Genomic DNA, 14546 nt, shown 5'->3' on the forward strand with positions numbered 1-14546 from the left:
GGGGCAGCCCGCGGGGGGCCCCGGCTGAGGCTGCTACCTCTGCGGCGAGGGGGCTGCGGATCCCCGCGCTGCCCGCCCGTGGCGGAAACACTGGCGGGAGCGGCTTCCCAAAGAGGGGGACACCCATCTCCCCTGGCCCGGCCCGGCCCGGCGCGTCCCGCCCTCAGACGCGCTCACTCCCCCGCGCCGCCGCCCCGTAAGTACCTGGCGGCGCGGGCCGTTGGGCGGCGCAGAGCGGCGGGGATGGGTCCCCGCGGCGGCCGCGGGCTGTACGTGGGGCGGAGGGCTGCCGCCCTGCTGGCCGCGCTGCTGCTGGCACTGCTGGCCGCGCTGCTGGCGCTCGCCGCCCTCTACGGGCGCTGCCGGCAGGAGGCGCCGCCTCCGCCGGCCGTCTCGCCCGTTGCCCCCGGCCCCACAGACGCGCCGGAGCCCGCTCCCGTCGGCGGCTCCGGCCGCCGCTTGCCCGGCGACCTCTTGCCGCTGCACTACGACCTGGAGCTGTGGCCGCGGGTGCGGCCGGGCCAGGCGGGACCCTTCTCCTTCAGCGGGCAGGTGAACATCACGGTGCGCTGCCGGCAGGACACGGAGGCGGCGGTGCTGCACAGCTCCGGGCTGCGGAGCGCCGGGACCCCCGCCGTGCGCGGTCCCTTGCCCGAGCCGGGCTCCGCCGTGGAGGTGGCGGGGCTGCGGCAGGAGCCGGCAGACCAGGTGGTGGTGCTGGAGCTACGCGGGCGGCTGCGGGCCGGGCGCCGCTACGTGCTTCAGCTGGGCTTCCAGGGCTGGCTGGAGGAGGACCTCGACGGGCTCTTCCTCACCCGCTACACCGACCAGGGACGCAGCAGGTAGGCGGCGGCGGCCGCCCCGGGGACCCCGCGCCCCTGCGCCGACGGCACCGGAGGGGTCGGCCGGGGCGAGGAGAGGCGGCGGACGCAGCTCTGGGAGCAGCCGCCTCTCCGCGAACGGTGTCTCGCAGACGGTACCAGGGCCGGACGGCTCTTGTGGGAGCAGTTCGCTGTCTTGGGTGGCAGGAGAGACGACCGCCCTGCACGGCGGGGCTGCCCGGGGCGCGGCCAGGCGCTGCGCCCAGTCCGCACCTTGCCCCAGGTGTCCGTACATCGCTGCTGCTGCCGGGAGAGCGCGTCAGAAGCTCGGGTTTGTGCCCCATAGCGGTCGCTCTCCTCTCCTCTCCGGAGAGCACCAGCTAGGTTGCCCTGGCTTTCCTTCAGCAGCTGATCTGATCCACACCACCAGCTCGTGGTGGCTTGCGAAGGGCACGCTGAGCTGGTGTGCAGGGATCTCATGTGGAGGCTGGTGAGGAGCTGATGCTCTGGGGTTAGCCTGGGAGGGCTTCCCGAGGGTCTGACGGACGGGGGCTTTGGCAGAGGGGATAGATTCTGGTCTGGTCAAGCAACATTTTCTGGACAATTTCTGGTCGCTCTGTGTGTTTGACTGGTTAGACAATACCTGTGCCCAGTTTCTGGGAGCTGCAGTGCACCTCAGAGTCTCTTTGTTCTGGCCTCACACCACCGCTGGTTGCTTCCTCAGTGAGTGCTACAAGGATGCTTTCCTTTCTACTTTATTTTGAGCTGCAAGACACATACTGGGGCAGTATGTGCACCTAAAACGTATTTTCACCCTCAAAATAGTGCTTATTTTTTTTACTGGGAATCTTCTCCAGCTGAATCACGTTAGAAACGTCTCTTTGTGAAACTTGCTGAGGAATGGTGAAATTTAAGATTATGATTCAGAAAGTTCTGGCTGAAGACAAGTTTCTCAAAATAGGAGAAGCAGATAATTACCGAATTTTAAAGTTATTTAATCTTTAATGATTTAAGATGTCATGAATTGTTGAGGGTCAGCAGTCAGTGAGCCAGAAGGAAAACTAGAGTTAAAATTCAAGTGATCCTGGCTCCTAGCCTACAGTCCACTAAAATAAGCTGAATCTTAGCAGTTCATAGACTTCTTGTTCAAGCAGGTAATACTCAGTTACGCTCAAGATCCATCCATCCATACATACTGTATGAGCAGCAGTAATAAAACCCCACAAAATAAAGTTGTTTTTGTTGAAATGGAGGAAGACTGTGTGTTTTTTCTGCAAATATGAGTTGGCTTTTCAGTTGCCAGCTCTTGTGTAAATCTTTACTGATACCATTGTCTGCCGCATCTGGAAAATTTAACTTATGCAGACTTTTTCTTTTTTTAGAGTAAAATAAGTTGGTTAGCCTTAGAGAAGAGTGCAGAATGGTAATAAGTATTTTTAGGAAATCATTTTTGGTTTTTTTTTCAGTTGCTATTCCTTCATTTGCTGATTGTCATTCGCAGGATTATTTGTGCAACTTTTGAGTTAAGGAAAATCTAGAAATTCCAAATAATTAAGGAAGGAATAAGCATTCAGTTACTTAATACTGTATCTATGTTCTTCCTTATGCTGTATTAATTAAATCAAGTCTTGTCTAAGAAACCCAGAGTTAGAGTGTGACATTTTTTGATTCTGACTGTAAACTTCAGAGGATTGAAGAAAAAAAAGAAGAAAATAATAAAGGAAGGCTATTGTCAGCTATGCTGCCACATTAGAAAATAAGAAAAAAATGTTTTTGAGTCATTAAAGTACTGTGTGTAGTTGTTTAAAGCATTTATGACATTTGTTCAGTTCCATTCTTAGCTCATCACAAAGCACTAATGAAATGTGAGACTGCAGTATGGTTAAGAGATGCCAGTGACATTCAGACACTGAAATAAATCAAAGGAAATCCACTGACCGCAGAGATAACATACTGTTTTGGTTACTTGTTCCAGCATACATTCCTGATATTCTTGAATGGATTTTGCATATCTTTCCTTCTTTATTTTTTCCTTCACCAAGAATTAAGTCATCACTTTACCAGCAGCTACCTTATCTGGTGGGGTCTTGTTACAGTGAAGGGGTTTGCTTAGACAGATAGAGTCTGTAAGATTTAGCAAGCTCTTAACAATGGAAAAAGTTGGATTCTAATGGATTATATATCAGGAGCGATTTGAAAACATTCAGTGCCCTTCAGCTGTCAGTACCAAAGCCTGTTGCTATTCTGTGAGAAGACCATGAAGTCCAGCAGATTGTCCTGGAGCTCTTCTGCGGTGACATGTACCTGGATCCAGCAGAACTTCAGGGTCCAATTCCTGCACGGGCTTCTACCTTTGGCTTGCAGCTTAAACCACCATCTGTAACAGACAATGTGCCATTTATCAGTGGTTAGGCAAGCTCCTGTGTTTCTTGCATGCATGTCAAGTCTTAGTGTTTTTTGTCATTGGTGCTTGTGGAGCCCCTAGAGAGTCCTCTTGTTTCAGAGGGGTTTAAGCACAGAAGGGTGAGCTTTGCATTTTTTTCTTGGTCAGGCATCCACACTGCTCTTGGCAGGCTGGCAGAGGTAGGCAGTTGACACAAAGTCCTCTCTCCAAGTTGGAGCTGGAGCACGCTGGCAAGGTGTGGTGGGAAAGCTGTGGGCTGAGACAGCTATTCTCAGAGGTACCAACCTGTGGAAAACAGAATAAACCAAAGCCCAAATGTCACTGAATTTCCAACATGGAAATAATTTCTTACCAGTTTGATGACTGATGACTGTGTAAGTTTTTACTGTTGTTGACGATTTGTACTACCCACCTGATCTGGTCTTACGTACAAAAGAAAACCCTGGAAAATGTGAGCACTTTTTACAGATAGTGCACATGTTATACCTGCAGTGCCCACAGGAGCAAGGGATGCAGCAAAGGAGGATGCTCCCACGTCACCAGCACGAAGTATTTGAAGGCTTTCATGTTGAAATGGGGCATCTGTGTTTTGCATATAGCTGGGAGACTCCATGCAGGATCCAGGTAGTCAGGAAGATACATAAACCAGCTTTGCCCTGCTTGAGTAGCTCTAGCTCAAACACACGCGACGCAGGAGGTTTGTTGTAGCATTGTTCTGCACAGAGATGTTGTGCTGCTCTGAATGAGCTCATGTATGTTACCCCAGGGTTAGAGGATCCCTGTAGAGTGTACTGTAAAGTGCAAGCTCTGTGTCACAGTGCACACCAGTGTGAATTTTGTTTTGTAGCCACTCTGCACATACCCCACGCAATTTCCATAAAATACTTGGTTGGATAGGGCTGCTCTTAACAGGCATCCCAAAATGTAATTGCATACAGTCCTTGCACTGATTTTTACCAATTGCTTCTGCACTGATTACAAGAATGAGGGCAGAGGGGGTTGGAACAGCATCAATACAGTTAGTTTGCCTCACAGCAGGGTATCTGGAGTCCTTCTTAGCTCTGTTTTATATGGATCCGTGGGTAAGACCTTCGAAGGCATGGGACAGAAATCATCAAGTAATAGGTCTGGTGTTTCTTGAGCTGCATGTTAGTGCTGAGCACCGTTTGTCTGAAGAATGGACCAGGTGTTGTGGGCAGCTGCTGCACAGAGCAGGATTCTGCTTGCTTGTTTTGAGCCACTTCTTGGGTGCCTTTTATAGTTTCATTCTTACATGTTTTTTTAGGTGGAAGAAGTCAGACATAAAATACGTTAACATAAAGCCCCCAGTGTAATGCTGTCAGTATTACAAATTACACACTTTAACGAGAAGGCATTTTTTAGAAGAGTAACTTTTCTGCATCAGCATAACACATTTCTGTAACTGTGATGCTGGGTTTTTTTAATCTAGTGAAATGGTGTATGCTAGACATTCATGTACAGTACAGAATGCATTCCTCTTTTTCCTGTTTTTAGGCACCAACTGAATAAATACAACTGTTTAGTATAAACTGTCTAAAATTTAGGCTAAGAGATCCTCTTAGCTGTTTCTCATTATCTAAAAGTACTGTGGCTTGGATTTTGTTTTACTAGGGGAAAGAGACATTATATGATAGTTATGAAAAAAGAAAGTGAAATCTGTGCACAAAACTGTAGGCTTAAGAGAGGAATTTATTTGTCTGCTTAGGCAATGTTTGGCTTTTAAGAAAAATATTTCCTTTTGGGTAATTTCTTTTGTGTTAATATTGCAGTGTGGAAAAGAGTTTGCTAGTTATTCAGTTCATGCAAAAACCTCCACCTTAAAAAACACCAACAAAAACCCTAATACGAAAGCCCCAACAATGACTCATTCTGAAAAATGATACGAGATACTGTGTGTGTTTGAAACACCACTTATTTGTGTAACATGCATGAAACATTCCCATTTTTCTTTTTTATTTGGAGCCCTGCTGAAAAGTAACATTTAATCTGTCCTCAGATTTCTTTTATATCCCAGTGCTTTTGCCCAGGATAACCTATTTTGCATTCCTGAACAAGAGTTTCTATAGTGGACAGATTTGCTAAGTGCCTGCATCAGTTTCTGCTGGTACAGAGACTCCTCACTCTGTAATGACACTGGCAAGGGGGGGTGTTTGCAGTTGGGGGTGTTGCTCAGTGTTTTCTAGAACCAAGCTGCGATTGATGGCACAACTGAATGTGCCAATGCATGCTTTGCTGCACAGGAAGGAGATAAGAGTATTGCCAATGATTGATTGATTGCCCTGAGGAAGTGACCTGTCACTTTTGCTGCTCCTGTGCAACCTTTGTAGAAGTTTAAGTAACTTTCTGTCATCGGATAAGGTAAAGGAGGAGAGGAGGTGATGCTTCAGTCTCAGGTGGGGTTTCAGCTGCATTCAGCAGGGTGGCTGGTGGCTGGCAGCCAAGCACACACCTGGCTCTGCAGAGAACCAGGTCTGTAAAGAAAATTTCCCTGAGGTGACAGGCAAGAAGGTGAATACACTGTGCTGCACTCTCTTGAGCCATTATATGTTGTGGTCCCAGTAGGCACCTTGCACCAACATGGTGACTTGTGGAAACTAACTTCACAGCTCACCAAGAGTTATAAAGCAGGTATGTTTACTGCAGTGCTGGGTGCAAGGGGGCTCGTGCCTCCCAGCTTGCACACCTTTTCAACAAGCAGTCTGATCTTTATTACACAAGGTCATGCATATACGTAAGAATCCCGAGAAAAGGTTGGACTATTCACAGCAGTTCCAAGAAACCATTTCCATAGTCTCTGCCTTCGGCTGTGCATGCGCAGTGCATCCTGGTGGTCGTGGGCAGGTGTCTCAGGGATGAAGGCTGTATGTCTTCCTTGCTGGGCACTTTTCACCTTTTCCCCACAACTTGCTTAGATTGGCTTCTTTAACAAGGTCAGCATGTCTGTTCCATCGTCTTAGCAAATTCTTTCTGCTAGGTTCCTGCTTTTTCATCTTACACAATGGCTAAAGTTATATATGGTTTAAGCTAAATAATTGCTTTGTTGTTAATCTTACTTGTATTTTTAATGCAGTTTGCTGGTTGCATCCCAACTGGAACCAACGTATGCCAGGACTGTTTATCCATGTTTTGATGAACCTGCCTTGAAGGCCACATTTAATATCAGAATTATCCACGACCCAAGCTATGTGGCTCTTTCCAACATGCCTGCTATTGGTAGGTAAACAGCAAATAGACTGGTTTTTTCCTTCCCCCTAAATTACTTTTAAAAAGAGTGCAATTTATCTGAGCAGACCCTGTCATCCAGTACAGCAATGTTCTGTTGTCTGTGTTCTAATGCCTTTAAAGTGTGCAAAAAAAAATAAATCTGTGCCTATGAAGTTAAAAACTTGGAGATAGTTGTTCATATTTAATGTCTCTGATGGCAATAATTCCAAAGCTTGATCAGTTGCATTGTGCTCTCCTATGGTTACCAGCGGCTGCATAGGGTTTAGTTACTGCTCAGTCAGTATGTCTGCCTTACTGCATCACATCTGCTTAAAACAAAATAGCAGCCCCGGTATGCAAAGCTTGTGATCATGCAATAAGGGATTCTTTTCACTCTGAGTAGATCCTAAGGCATGTTTAGAACATACAACAAATGGTTTTACCTGGCAGAGACACTATGTCCTTCTGCGTATGCGCAGAATAAGAATGAGAAGACTGTAAGGCTCTGGAGATGTTGCTTCTGTCCCATGCATGTGGGGTATAAGTTTCCAAATAAATTGCATAAATGAGTATTCCTGCAGAAATCTGTTGGATCTCTTGCCTCCTTCTTAATAGCTTTTTTCCCCCACAGTTCAGTGCCATGAATCTTTATTTTTCACCCAAGTAATTTTCAGCCATAAAAGGAAGTTTTAGAGATTTTGCGTAGAAGCTAAGAAAGTAGATTATAATAAATGGGCATCTCTGTAGAACAGCTGGAAGCATTTTATTACCCCAGCAATCTGTTGCGTGTCTCTCCTGTAGATAGGAGGGATCTGATGAAGTATTCCATGATTCTTGGGCACATATGACCTATATTTGAATCATAATAGATCATATATTGTAGAGATATGCAGCATGGGATACATTGTCCACAGTTTGCTCACATCCTAAAACAGACACAGTTTGATATCCTTCCAAGACTTTGGTTAAGAATCTCAGGAGTAGATTTTTGGTGTTCACATGGAAGTTTATGGCTCTGGTATGTTGCATTACCAATGCATTACCAATGGCTACTTCTCATCTACCAGAAACATAGGAAGTTAGTGCAGAAATACAGCATATTAAAGAGAGGTGTAAAAAACATGCAGAAAACATGAAAGTCCTTGTTTGTTATGGAAGAGCAACAGTTTGAATATTTCTTTGATTTTTTTTTCTAGATGTATCTGAAATGAAGGATGAGAATGGAAGCCTGTGGACTGTTACCACATTTAACACTTCACTCAAAATGTCAACTTACCTGACTGCTTTTGTGATTTGTGACTTTGATTATGTCACCAGAACTGAGCGGGGAAATGAGGTAAATATGAGCCTGCATAACACATTATAGCAGTTTACAACAGAGATGTGTTCTGTGGTACACCTTGTGCTTCAGAAGATATCAGTGACATAAACTGTGCTTTCCATTCCAAAACTATTTGCTAATGTGGCAAAACTGCTAACGGTTATTCTGCAGATATTTCTGTGGAAAGCTTTCATTTAGGACGATTAGTTTATAGTCCTGTCCCTCCTGAACCTTGGGAACTTTGTGATTCTTCCCCTCCCTGTCAGCCAGTTCCTGAGGATGAGTACTCAGGGAATATCCATCTTTACTATTAAAGACTGAGGTAAAGAAGGAATTAAGGACCTCAGCCTTGTCCTCATCCCATGTCACTAATGTTCCCTCTGCATCCAACAAGGGCTGGAGATTCTCCTTGCCCCTCCTCTTACTGTTAATATACCTATAGAAGGACTTTATTATCTTTTACAGAACTGGCCAGTCTGAGTTCCAGTTCAGCTTTAGCCCTTCTGTAATAAATCACATCAATTTTCCCAAGTTGAGTCTCTTTTGCCAGTACCTGGTGAGTGATGTCTCCCTGTCCTTATCTTGACCCAGGAGCCTTTCATTAAATTCTCTCACCCCTGCCCAGCTGGGGAAGGCTGTGATAGCACAGCTTTGGGGCACCTGGCCTCCAGCCTGGGGCAACCCACTGCAATATGTCATACAAGCCATCTCCTGTATGAAACATGTTGGATGCTTACAGCTCTGGTGGTGGTGCCTTTTTCTGGGGCTGGTGTGTACTGACAAGAGTCAGCAAAGCAAAGCCTTCAGACCAGCGTTTCTCATAGGGAAGTCGCACCATGTGTGCTCTGTGAGATACAGGGCAGAGGGTTTTCTGCCCTGTGGTCTCAGAGATGCTCAACACCTCCCCACTATTTGTGAAAGTATATTTCTTGTGTCTGTTTTGTCATTACTAGTAGGTAATTTACAACCTGATACACCAGTGTTGTAACTCAAAGTTCATACTAGGATTAGGATTTTAAGCCTGCTCTTTGTGTTTAGGTTTTTCAAAGTGATGTGATAACGTCTTTGAATCTCCTCTGAAACCTCAGCTGAAAAGAGAGCCTCAGAGGCCAAGGATACTCATTTACTGAATACACTTTAGTTTTACCTTTTTAAAGTAAATCCTGATGATTACCAACCACACTTTTGGTATTTGGCTGTGCAGCTTCTTGGGAGGCCATGTATTGCATTTAGATGTGAGAAATTGAGTGGTTTTGAGCTGCTGGAGTTTTGGGGGGACTCACATCCAGAGGTACTGAGATACAGAAACCTTTTTTCAGCCTGCTCCACCACCTTGGGAAAGCAGCTGCCCTCTTCAGTAGCATGACCAAGCAAATGGGCATGGGAGGGGAAGTCTTTGCTTGCTGCTGTTATTTAGAAGTACAGATTTTATTTGCTCAGATGTCATCTGTTTTCTCCAGCAGCACTGAGACCAGTGGCCTATTTCAGGCTGTGAGAAAGTTCCAGATAAGAGATGTGTATGTTTGGACAACACATGCACCTGAACATCCATTTCACTCTTTTCAGGGAAATAGTGGTGGTCTGAAGGAAAGTTTGTCACACAGACTCACTGGCTGGAATACATTGGCTAAAAATGTGTGGTTTTAAATACTTTAACAGCTGTCAAGTCTTGGTCTTTTTGAGAGGCTGGAGCTCTCCTAGTTTTTATCAGGATTAGGCTCTGTGCCACATTTTGTTAGGTTCAGCAAAAGTTGAGTGGGAATTTTTTCATTAAAATTAAAATACAAGACTTGTCTAAAATAACACTTCCCTTATTTCATTGCAGATACGTATTTGGGCTCGGAAAGAGGCAGTTGCAAATGGGTACGTTGACTATGCTTTAAATATCACAGGCCCAATATTTTCCTTCCTGGAAGACTTGCTTAATGTCAGCTACCCTCTACCAAAGACAGGTGAGATTATTTATTTTCTTAAATGGACCAGAAATGGCTGCTGGTGGCAGTAACATTCACAGAAGCAATGGATTCTTTTTCAGCATTCTCTTTATACAGTTTACCACACTCGTGGGTTTAAACCCTGAGCTTTAACTCACTGAATTCACCTTCTTGCATCATGACTCTTTTTACCCAGTAACTCTCACCTTCATATCCCACTCATTCTTCTAAAGCATTGTTTACTGATAAAGGGGCAGGTAAGGTTACAGAGTGGATAGAAAGGGGCTGTTTAGTCATGTGGCTATTTCTGGGATGTGTAGACCATAACAGGCAAGGATGTTGGAGTCCCTACATCCCTTTCGTAAATCCGCACTTGCTGTAACTGATGTCTTCTCAAAGTGTTCCTTGCTTTCTTCAATATGTGCCTGTCACCTTACCTGTGAAGTGTTGTGTGTTCCTACACATTCCTCCACAGAAAAAAAACAATAAAAAATAATCCCTGCAGGAAAATATTGTTTCTACTTAAAATGGAGATCAGGTAAGTCAGTTAAGTGAAGCTTTAGTCAATAAAAAAAGGGAGCCATGATGTTCCGCTGTACAGTTTGTCTGCTGCTCATACTTGGATTCCCAAGGGCTTCACCATTAATATTATGGGGAAATGTGTTCTTTTATATAAATTGGTAGAATATTGAGAGCACAGACGGCAGTTCTTAAAATGAGTTTTGGACATGCTCATGTGCTTTACAGATTGCAGGACTGTGGGAGAAGAATTTACTTCCTTTCATGACTAGATAATTTGTGGATTTGTCAAATCTGTATTTTGAAAGAAATACATTTTCACCTGTGTACATGTGTTATCTCCCAGTGTTTTTAGAATAACTTGAGAATTACTCACTATGCTTCTTACGGAAAATGGAGTCTTCATTCATTCAATTTTGTTATCTTAGTAGTCATAAAAGCCACTGAAGGGCTGTGTATAATTCTGTTTCCTTCTTGTGTTCTGTTTATAATCACAGAATCACAGAAGGGTATGGGTCGGAAGGGACCTCAAAGATCATCTAGTTACAACTCCTCTGCCATGGGCAAGGACACCTTCACTAGACCAGGTTGTTTAGCAGCAATGTCAGTAAATTAATTCCTACTATAAAAATACTGCAAACATGACGTAGAAGAGTGGTATTGCAGGCTTCCTGCTAGGTGAGACCTCAGTTTCACAGAGTGCTGTCATGTCATGTAATGCCACCTGAACACTTTCTTTGAAGTTTTGCTTAAAAATCAGTATAATTAGATTGACTAAGAACTCCTGGGAAGTGTTAGAGGTTTCTATTGTGAACTCAAAACGCAAAATTTAGAATGAACATATTTTAAACAAGGGGTATTTAAGGGTTTGTCTTCACCTGATTCTGATGCAGTTGCAAGTGAGCTGTCTTGCCCCAAGCTGGCGAGATGATGACTGCCTCACCGAAAGTGACATACATGCTGCTGTTAGCCAGAGGCAGTAATTCCTGCTGAGATGTGGTCTGGCTTTGCTTGGGTTCAGCACCACGCTAAGATTAGCTGCCAAGCGTTTAGACTGGAGCTGGCTCATAATCAGCAGGTTTCAAGTATAGGTTTGTGACTGCTTCGAAAATGCTCTGTATATCTTTTCCCGATTTTGCTCTTTGCTGCTGTGTTTAAATAGTGTATCTGTCTTTGGGATCCTTGGTGTTTCATCCAGCTCTCATATTTGAACTGGAAAACTGCTCCCTGTGCATAATGCAGAAGGGGAGTACAGAGGTAACAGCCCTGCTGTGGAAACAAAGAGAGAATGTTTCTAAGACACCTTTCGAATAAGAGTGGAAAGGATCCCTCTACTCACAGAGTTGAAAGAGCAAGAGTTCTTTTTAGTCATTTGCTAGACCAAAGAAAGGGGTAAGTATGATCTTTCCCAAATGCATAGGAAAGTCACACAGAGAAGGACTTCTGAGAACCCGATGGCACTGTATTCTCTCCTAGCACTGGTAGAATACAGCCTTCATTTTTGCTCAGAACATTTATATGTACAAGATACAGTATGGATCTGGGCTTCATGAGAATTTATTACGTGGCTCCCTGAAAGAGTGTCAGTCACAGGTGAAAAGTATGACAAGAAGAAATTTCAGAGACTATTTGCAAGAGTGTTGGCATAATCCACAGAGAACCACTAAGATACAGTATCCTTTGGTTGCACACTGAGCCAGCATAAGCATTAAAATCATGTGAACATCTTGCTTCCAAAAACTTTAAAGACTTTTTTTTTTTCTCTCTCTGTTTGAATCAATATAGATCTGGTTGCACTGCCTGATTTTGGAGCAGGTGCTATGGAAAACTGGGGGCTAATGACTTTCCAAGAATCAACATTGATGTACCTCCCAAGTGATAAATTCACAAGCAGGAAGGCAATGATTGCAATAATTGTGTCACATGAGCTAGGACACCAGGCATGTGGTAAAAAATTCTGTATATTTCTTTGTCTATGAGATAGTTTCCTTCCAGATACTGATGATGCGGTCACTGTAGAAGAAAAATAGTAACTTGATGGTAGAGGATGTGAGTGCTGGTGTACTGAAAGGCTATTTGAGCCTATGTGACACTGATAAATCAGTGTTAGAAGCAGGTTGTGTCATACTGCAGACTGTGTACTGACTGCACAGGAGTCGTTGATACAAGACTGTTAGTGGACTGCTTTTTTTTTAATTTCTTACACAGAACCTGAATGCCATCCTGGAAAATACTGTAGGGATGACACAGTGCTCTCTAAACACAGTGTACTTAGTACTGCATGGGAGAATTAGTGGACTTCATGAGTATTCTTTTGTAGTGCCAGTGGATGTACATACTGCAGAAGGTATCCTGGTTTTCTGTAAGAACCAGCCTGTGGTGTGATAGAACAAGATTAACATGAACATATTTTACTCTGGCTGGACATTTGTGCAGTTTTCCTAGAGATTTTTGAATCTTTTTCTCATTTGGTCTGGAATGATAATGCAGTTTCACTTTTGTATAATTAATTTACTGTTGTCTGCCAGAGCAACAACTGTTTGTGCTTCGTCAACAGGGTTAGTGAAAGAGTTTACCTTGGCTAGTGCACTTGTATGCCCTTTTGACAAGGTCTGTAACTTTTCAGACCTTCAGATGAGCAGAGTGGTTTTATTGCAGGATGATAAAACAAATGTCAGTACTTAATCAAACTCTATTTTAAAACAAAGCTGCAGTTCAAGTTTTTAAGAATTAACAAAATATAAATCTGCAAATGATCAGTTTTTTGTTAAATATGAACTGCCAAATACCAGTACATAGCAGCTGTTGTGGAAGTTTAATTGCTTGCCAGGATAGGGATTAGCTGATTTTGTTTATTACCCTTGTTCAGTTTATCATTCCCTTGACAATTTCCTTTTGTTAAGAACATAGAAAAATGTTTTTGTAATTGCTTGATAAATGTCCTGCTTTTAGTCATAGCCTGATATGATCTTGTAGATATTTAAATTTTATTGGGAAGTGTTTAGAGTAAAAGCATTGTATAAAACACAGACATCCGTACTAAAGGTATGAAACTGTAAGTGAAACAATTAAAACATAACAGCCCAGAACCTCTGACTTTTTCTAAAGTGCATCTTATTCCATTGAATTTTCTCTCTCTGAAGGAATATCCAGATTTTCATTCAACTGGCACGTACACATTGATGTTACTTCAGCATAGATATGTATGTTTAACCTGCAAAAATGAAAACAGCAGTCAAAAGAGATGCTGAGACCCTTTTTTCTTTCTATTTAAGTGGTTTGGAAATCTGGTTACAATGAACTGGTGGAATGATCTGTGGCTTAATGAGGGGCTGGCATCTTACTTTGAGTACCTGGGAGCTACCTTTGTTGAACCCAAGCTTTCACTGGTAAGTACTTACAGAAGTAAGCTAAGGTAGCAGAGTTCCAGCTTATACTAAGAAAAAGGAAGGGGCAGGAGATGGGATTTAATTAAGCCATGGCATTAGTAATTTAAGTCCCCTGGGAAAGACCAGCGTGTCTTGGTTCTTCCCTGGTCTCACTCCGCTGGGGTCTGTGATCATACCCACCATACTCCTCTGTAGCTAGCTCAGAGGATGGCTGGACAGCTGTGATTCTGCAGTGACAAGGAGGTGGTGTTTTGCCCAAGATCTGTCATGTAGCATGCCCAGCTATCTCTCCTGGGTCCTACAGCTGATGCTTTGCCTCTCTGCCTGTCCAAGCACTTTTCCAAGCATCCCATCAAGTAACTTTACCAGACAGTGGCTAAGTTGGGCCACTTTGACTTTGTTTACCCCACTGGGTCCATGGATGTCTGGTTGTGGATAAGGCAGGCAATGCACATTGCTAATCCAACAGCAGGGTAAAACTCCTTCCCATTCCTCCCAAAGGGGAATAAGCATAAATCCCCCTGCCTATTAGAAAGCTCTATCCACATTAAACTCTGAGACAGGAGAATGGGTGCTGCTAACTGCAGCAATGAGCTGAGGTGCACTTGCCTTTGCAGTCATAAATGTTTGTGGACAGTGCACTCAGCTTCTGAAAAACAAAGAAGTCTTTAGTCTGGGCAGGCTGGAGACTGCAGTCAATCCAATCTTCTTTTAATCTGGCTAAGGTGAAATAGCATTTGCCACTTTTCTAATTCTCCAAAGTACTTAATTACATGCTTAATTGGAAACTAATATAAGCAAGTCACACAAATCCTGTCAGAAGGACTTTTAGGTCATGGGATATGCTAACCTTCTGCTTTGAACCTCTACGTTCTCTTTACTGCAGTATTTAATATTATTGAAAACTGTAAATACCAGCAAATTTTAAATTGG

At 43.9% G+C, this 14546-nt stretch overlaps 1 protein-coding gene across 1 annotated transcript in view; it reads left to right on the forward strand.

The window, feature by feature from the left end:
* Positions 1-243: 243 nt before the first annotated feature.
* LVRN (laeverin) overlaps positions 244-14546 on the forward strand; it is a gene marked incomplete at both ends in the record, with an annotated part of 37841 nt that continues 23538 nt past the window's right edge. Inside the window, 6 exons of the mRNA XM_084278253.1 lie at positions 244-842; positions 6317-6459; positions 7647-7786; positions 9597-9723; positions 12010-12164; positions 13500-13613. Of these exons, the coding sequence (XP_084134379.1) occupies positions 244-842; positions 6317-6459; positions 7647-7786; positions 9597-9723; positions 12010-12164; positions 13500-13613 (1278 nt within the window). The remainder of the gene's footprint in view (positions 843-6316; positions 6460-7646; positions 7787-9596; positions 9724-12009; positions 12165-13499; positions 13614-14546) is intronic.

Source organism: Gallinula chloropus, assembly GCF_964237585.1.
Source record: "Gallinula chloropus genome assembly, chromosome: Z".
NCBI classification, from domain to species: domain Eukaryota; kingdom Metazoa; phylum Chordata; class Aves; order Gruiformes; family Rallidae; genus Gallinula; species Gallinula chloropus.